The sequence below is a fragment of the Camelina sativa genome, chromosome 11 (assembly GCF_000633955.1).
Source record: "Camelina sativa cultivar DH55 chromosome 11, Cs, whole genome shotgun sequence".
Classification (NCBI taxonomy): domain Eukaryota; kingdom Viridiplantae; phylum Streptophyta; class Magnoliopsida; order Brassicales; family Brassicaceae; genus Camelina; species Camelina sativa.
The window spans coordinates 1,747,355-1,754,822 of NC_025695.1; the positions used below are offsets into that span (position 1 = coordinate 1,747,355).

Here is a 7,468-nt window from a genome sequence, read left to right on the forward strand (position 1 = left end):
TGGACAGGAGGAAGAAGACATGTTTCAATGCAATTATCGAGAACCTTTTCGGGATTAACCGATCTCTTGTTTAATAGAAGGTATTAATTATGATGTTTCTTACAGTTTAGTTACTGAGTGGTAGCAGAGAAGGTGTATTGACTTATGTTCTTTCATTTTTTTTTGTTTTCGTTTTATGGTTAAAGGAATGAAGATGAAGTTATTGATGGCAAGAGAAAGCGTCTGAGACCGGGAAATGTATCTCCTCGTCGCCCTGTCCCAGACCATATAATAAAACCTCCTTATGTTGATTCTCTTAAAGCTCCTGGAATCTCAAGTGGACTTGAAGTTCATGACAAGAAAGGTATAGAATGCATGAGAGCTTCTGGGAAACTTGCAGCTAGGGTTCGGGAATACGCTGGAACTTTGGTTAAGGTGAGCAAAGTTTGTATACTTTTTTGAAGTTTTTTGTAGTGAGAGCTCTATCATGTTACAATCATTTGTTTTGCTGTTTGGCAGCCAGGCGTAACCACAGATGAAATTGATGAAGCAGTTCACAATATGATTATCGAGAATGGTGCGTATCCTTCGCCTCTTGGTTATGGAGATTTCCCGAAAAGTGTTTGCACATCTGTGAATGAATGCATTTGTCATGGTATACCAGATTCACGACCACTTGAGGTATCCTTTCTTTAAGAAGTGTCAAGACAGACTTTTTTTATTTTTTCCCTGTTCCTTATGAATCCTAATAATAATGTATGCTGTCCTTTGGCAGGATGGGGATATCATCAACATCGATGTCACAGTGTATTTGAATGTAAACTTTTCTTTTTTTGCATAATTCCTGATTCTTCACACAATCACACTAGTCAAGTAAATTGGGTTTACCCTACAGTACACTATTGAGTATAGATACTTATGTCGGGTCTGCAGGGTTATCACGGTGATACGTCAGCAACTTTCTTCTGTGGAAATGTTGACGATAAGGCTAAAAAGCTAGTCGAGGTATGATGTTGAACCTGACATTTCTGTTCTTTAGGAAAAATCATGTTCCTGTTAATAGTTTGATGAGCTATATATATACTTGGAATGTGCTCTAGGTGACAAAAGAGTCTCTCGACAGAGCAATATCAATATGTGGTCCTGGAGTTGAGTACAAGAAAATCGGCAAAATCATTCAGTAAGAAATCGATTTCTTCGAAATATAAATCCGTTTTCTCATCCACATTGCTTCTGACATGAAAACATTGTGCTTTATGAAGTGATCTTGCAGATAAACATAAATATGGAGTTGTTCGACACTTTGTAGGCCATGGAGTTGGAAGTGTGTTTCACGCGGATCCAGTTGTTCTACATTTCCGTAAGTTTTTCCTAAAACTCAGACATCGTCGAGTTGCTGCTTCGCATAGTTTTTGAACTTTCTTCTACACAGGGAACAATGAAACTGGACGTATGGTCTTGAATCAAACCTTCACCATAGAACCGATGCTTACGATAGGCAGCAGAAACCCTGTTATGTGGGATGATAACTGGACCGTGGTAACGGAAGATGCAAGCCTCTCTGCACAATTCGAGCATACGATTCTTATAACCAAAGATGGAGCTGAGATACTAACCAACTGTTAAAATATGATTCCCAAATTTGTTTCAAATTGATCTTTTTGGAATGGAACCCCAAACCCAAAAGGTATGTAAGAATCATATTCTTATTCAAATATTCTTAGCTTACAAGCAAACTGAATCTGTAGTTACCAATCACACAAACAGATACAAACAAGTTTTGACATTATTTTTAGGAGAAGCAAAAAAAAAATTAGATCTTGAGTTTAGGAGATCTTGATTCTCTGAGTTTCCTTTCTTCTGACAGAACTTTTGCAAACCTGTAATAATATTTACAGATTGAAATTCAGTTATTATTATTCTTAAAAGTAATAAAATTATGTGTTTGTTTTAGATAAAAAGACAAAATTATTAAAACCTTTTGAGAGCTTCTTCATTAGTTACGTTTTCAGAGATGGGTTGATAATGGCCAGTTTCGAGATTGACACGAGAGACTCTTTTCTTTAATAAAGCTTCACCAACTTCAACTAGACCTTCCATGTTCTTTTCTGTCGATATGTCCACTGAGCCTAAGTCACCCTTCAACAACGTATCGTCCTGTAATGGAAATGCATACAAAAATCACTAAATTATTTGAAGTCAATAAAATTGACCCTTCACTGACCAAGATCATTTTTTTATTATTTTCTTTTTGTAACTAATTGTTTCGTACAAGTAATGAAATGACATATAGATCGACAATTACAAGCAATCATTTTTAACTTTGTTTAGATGATTTCACTTAAATCTTTATGACCAAAATCGAATGTTTAAAATAGTTCAAAGTAACAAAAAAAAAAAATAATCAAACAAACAGGTTTAGTATTTCATTAGCGTGAGAGTTAAGTAATTACCAAATCTAGTATGACAACTGCGGAGTTTTAGTAAATCAGTGCTTAAGTTTTCTAAAATATTATACAATTCGAGATTTATTTGACCAAAACGAAAAGAGTTTAATATTCTGAATCGAAACTACGTTTACTATTTACTAATATATTTGTGGAAGAAACTCACATCGATACGTAAATAATTCTTCTCGGAACGAAGAGCTTGAAAGACGACAGAGCTTTGGTAATCAACTATGTCGTGAATGGCTTCGTTGTAACAATCAAGAATCGGAGTTGATCCGTTTTCAAAGATCCAACACAGTAATCCCCATTTCGACGCCATCTTCGCATTGTACTTCTCTTGGTTCCTAATCGAACCTGTCCCAATCGATATCACCAGAAACCTCGTGAAATCCAATGGGCTTATGTCTCCCATTGCTGGATTCTTTTTCATTATCTGCTTTGTCACTTCTGCAATCGCACATAACGTCTGAAAAAAAGGAGAAGAAACATCAACTAGTTAACAGGTCGATGATTACAAAGTTAGGGTTTTCAGGTTTAAGATCTAGGGTTTTTAATTTACCGGGTTATTGGCGGCGATACCACCATCAATGAGGTTATATTCATTGTCTTCGTTGGTGAATCGGTGAGCTGGAAAATATGTTGGTGCCGCCGATGTGCTTATACATATGTCTGATAGTTTCGCGTCCATAGCTCGATCAGTCACCGCCTATATATTATGGTTGATGGATCAGTATATACCTGTGAATGTGATGAAATTGCACGAATAGATATATGATAGTGGTGTTACCTGGTATGAAGAGAAGATAACTGGTTGGAGTTTCTTGATGTCGAAGCAAGGTATGACAACGTTTGTCAAAGATTGAGTCAGCTTCGTGTCGCCCAAGAAACCTTCAATTAAGTTATGAAGGTATTTCCCATTGAACTTGGGTCCTCGTACAAGTCTCCTCAAGGTTTCACCCCAGCCAAAGATCCCTCTGCACATTTAACCTTAAAACGACTTAATTATACAATTACTAATTAAGACTCTGAATTGGACTAAACGCAAACGGTTAAGATGCATATATACCGTGGCTGTGGGAAGATTTTGGGAGAGTGTTTGACATAAAAAGGGACTATTTCTTTGGCCTCAAACAAAGGGCGGTTGCGGTTGCGACTATCGCCACCGCTTTGGCCTTCGCCTTGTGCTGCCAACATCCCCACTATCAAACCTCCAGTGCTTGTACCCGATATGACATCGAAATAATCCACAAGCCTTGCCTCTTCACCATCCAATTCCTGTGTAATAGACATTTTACAGATAAACAATTAAACTAATACACAATCTATACAAAGTTGTATAAAAGTTTACAATTAAGAATCAGTTACTATATAAACCTGAAGTTGTGATTCGAGGTAAGCCAAGATTGTGCCGGGAATGATCCCACGGATGCCACCACCATCGATGCTAAGAATGGTGATAAGTTGTCCGTATGAAGGAGGAAGACAAGCGACTGTTAACGTTCTGTCTTTCTGATGTTCAGTTATGGATATTTCTGATGAACTTCTTGATCTCCTCTCCGTATCCATACTTTTAAACCCTTCTCCTTTCTTTTATACTAAATCTTAATCAAAGCTTATTTGTATAACTTCGATCAAATCTCTTTCGGTTAGTGTTTAATTTATCGTCTCCTTTTCAAGATAGAGATGGTGGGTGATAAATGTGATCAAAACTTTAGAACTACCGTTACATATATATAGAAAGAGTTACATGTAGGTTAGGGAGTCTATATACAAATACAACACTATGTTATGCATGCCCATACACACATCCATCACATAGTGTTGGATTTTTCTTAATCTAAAGAGAGGTTTCTTTGTTGGGATGTCGTGTTCATCACTCTCACGCCCCATTACACTCTGGTTACTTTATTTCATGTCATGTTACACACATACCTCTATATTATATAAAGTTCTAGATGACAGCTGTCCTCTCTAGAAAATAAACAATTAAAAGACAAAACATGCACACAAATTAGTAGCAGAAGTCACCTGAACATATATATAAGTATATCTCATATTAAAAAAATTGTAGAGGATAATTGTGGGATTTAAAATTTCGAATAGTAATCTGGCTCCTCCTAACTACTATTTTATTGTCGATTTTTTAGGCTACCATCCCTGAAGTTGGATTATTATTATACTAGATTCGGACCCGCACGACGTGCGGAGTTGATTTTGAAAACTAAGTTTACTAACGCATTTATAATTTATTATTTACATGCAGATTATGTTTGTAAACATATTTTTTAAGAATATTATTAACATTTATAATCCAAACTCGTACCAATTTAGTATTTAATTTGTTTTTAATTCGGTTTAGACAAAAAAATGATCAAATTTGTTTTGTTATTAAACGAAAGATGGTATGTCTAATTTAGGACAAAAATCCATCATATCCGTATGTGTCATGTTTTCCATCTCATAACTATGGTTTTAATAATAATTTTCCCATTTAAGATTGTATACTTTAGTCCAACAAATAAAGATATATGTGAAAATTACGATTTTAATTGTTTAAATATTTATTTGGTATAGCATTTATAACATAATCTGGATTAGTGATCAGCTATATTTTTATTAAACTCGTAAACCATCAAACCGAATAAAAATACTAAAAAAATATTTAAATTTCATGAACCGGATGACCAATATATAGTTGTCAAAGGGGTCAAACCCGTCCGTTATACCTGCTCCGCAATGCACAAAAGCACTATGACCAGTAGAAAATATGTTCTACATATACCACATGAATAAATATTATGTCTGATCGGCATGTACCCTGCTTGAATTTGCATTATCCTTAATTCTCCTCATATATTTATCAGGAATATTTTCGCTAATAGTTGACCTATTAATTCTTATTATTGAAAATATTGTCCATTTATATTGGATTACATTTATTTGTTTTTAATTTTCTTATAACTATTATAGAACATAGTTTAATGTTTTTTCTTTTTGTTTTGAAGTTTTTTATGTTAGATAAATTGAAATATATGTTACATAATATATTGGAAGCATTAACTTATTTTAATTCTAACATGACCCTGTATTTTGTTTTTTTGAAAATTTATATTCTCATCGTCTCCTTCAATCCTGTTTCAGTCCCATTATTCTTTTCTCATTTCCTCAAAATCATGTTCCCAAAATTTAGTACACAATCACGTTGATAAGTTATACAAACATTTGTATATCATAATTAAGTATCCAAAATTTATACAATATACTGTATATATATATATACATATAGTTTGCATATAAGAATTATGAATTTTAAATTTTTTAACATTTGTAATACATACATTTTATTTGTGGGATATTTAGAATCCCAAATTTTAATGTCTGATTTTTTTAAGTGTGACATAAAATAATTAAATAAAATGTGGGAGATATATAATCAAAAGATTGCTATCTTCCCAATTATTTTTAAAATATATTTGAAAGATTGTTATGATAATAACGTTAATATTTTTTATATACACCAACCAAAAAAATTAAAAATAAACTCAAAGAAGAAAATAAGTATAAGAGGGTAATAAATTCTATAACATTGAAGTTCTGAAAGTCAATTTAGTTATCCAAATTTTATGATTTTGAATCTAATAATTTTGACTCTAAGACCGAAACTAAATAACAATAGAATTGTTGGATATATAATATATTAGTGTACTAAATTAAATTTGGAAGTATGAAAAATTACAAAAACTCTAACTGGATATATGAAGATTTAGTCGAATGACTCGCCAAGTTCTAATCGACTCCAAATAACACATAAATTAGAACCGAACACAATGTAATTTGAGGTATTAATGATCCCCATTAAAATACAAAGAAGAAAGCTCAATCAGGGAGGGGGAGTCATCTTCAACATTGTGGACATCATCGAGACATGCAAATCCATGTTACCTCTGAAAGATATATTTGTTTTGCCTCTTTCCCAGTTCAATGCAAAATTCATTATAATTTAAGAATATATAAAGAAAAAATCAATCACACTAATATGATTTAATACCAATAGGCTACGTGTAACAAGATAATCACAGATTGTTTTAAAAAAAACAAAAAACAAATAATCATGCAGCAAAAGAACACTATATATATTATAATTACTGTATATATAAGTACTAACATAAAAAAACTGTAACTATTCAAAAGAATAGTAAGAGAAAATCAATTATAACTACTTAATTTTTTTACAACATCCGTATTTTAGAAGTTGAACAATCTTGACTTTTATGTTTCACATGTTTTTGAAGAGTTTCAAATCTGAAACACTAAAAGATAATGAAAAATAAAAGATAGAAAATCTAAAACTCAAAATATTAATGCTGGAAAAAGTTTTTGTGAATGAACGTAACTAAAGACTTCGACACGTCTTATTTAGTGATGAAGATTAATATATCTTTCCTAACACAATATATTTTAGGATACTAACGAAAAAGATTTTAGTAGTTATTTTAGATTTGTTCATTTAGTTTTGAAATATAGATTTTAGTATAAGGAAAATCATAACATAAAATCATAAATATTGTTTACGCAGATATCTCACAATATATAACCAAATTAAATTTTTATACATATATACAATTTTGAATTTAATTGCTCGATTTTAAAATTTTAATTGAAACAGATTTAAATTATTTCTATAAACAAATTTAGATGATTTTGTAAATTAGGTAACATCAAAATCAGAAATTACTATTTCCGGATCTTTCTCAAAATATATAATCAAATTAGGGAAATATGTTTACATATATACAATTTCGAATATAATTGTTCCAATTCAACCTGTTTGGCTTCAAGGATTATACATATTCTTATTCCTATTTAAGTGACATTTCATGTAATAATCTCTTAATCTATGTTTACTTATTAAAAATGGTTCCTTTTAATAGTGCAGATAGATTTTTTTTTTTTTTTACAATATTTGTGGTTGGAGATATAAATCCGGTTTCTATAAGATATTTTTTATTAATATAGAACTGAAATTGCAGAACTAGGGA

At 31.9% G+C, this 7,468-nt stretch overlaps 2 protein-coding genes across 3 annotated transcripts in view; one reads left to right on the forward strand and one right to left on the reverse strand.

Annotated features, from left to right (window-relative positions):
- Positions 1-1,715, forward strand: part of LOC104721060 (methionine aminopeptidase 1D, chloroplastic/mitochondrial-like) — a 9,014-nt gene extending 7,299 nt beyond the window's left edge. Inside the window, exons 1-8 of one of the 2 annotated variants that reach the window (XM_010438966.1) lie at positions 12-80; positions 186-414; positions 499-660; positions 755-796; positions 913-984; positions 1,080-1,159; positions 1,242-1,339; positions 1,412-1,715. In XM_010438966.1, coding sequence (XP_010437268.1) covers positions 28-80; positions 186-414; positions 499-660; positions 755-796; positions 913-984; positions 1,080-1,159; positions 1,242-1,339; positions 1,412-1,605 — 930 coding nt within the window. In that variant the 5' untranslated portion in view covers positions 12-27 and the 3' untranslated portion in view covers positions 1,606-1,715. Of the gene's footprint in view, positions 1-11; positions 81-185; positions 415-498; positions 661-754; positions 797-912; positions 985-1,079; positions 1,160-1,241; positions 1,340-1,411 lie in introns of those variants that run through there. The other variant, XM_019233255.1, reaches the window with a different exon arrangement.
- Positions 1,670-4,163, reverse strand: LOC104721059 (patatin-like protein 3). The gene is made up of 7 exons (XM_010438965.2): positions 3,804-4,163; positions 3,496-3,704; positions 3,217-3,403; positions 2,989-3,135; positions 2,593-2,895; positions 1,958-2,136; positions 1,670-1,859 (listed from the first exon to the last, which is right to left on the reverse strand). Exons 1-7 carry the CDS (start codon positions 3,993-3,995, stop codon positions 1,793-1,795), a joined length of 1,284 nt encoding a protein of 427 aa, XP_010437267.1. The 5' UTR covers positions 3,996-4,163; the 3' UTR covers positions 1,670-1,792.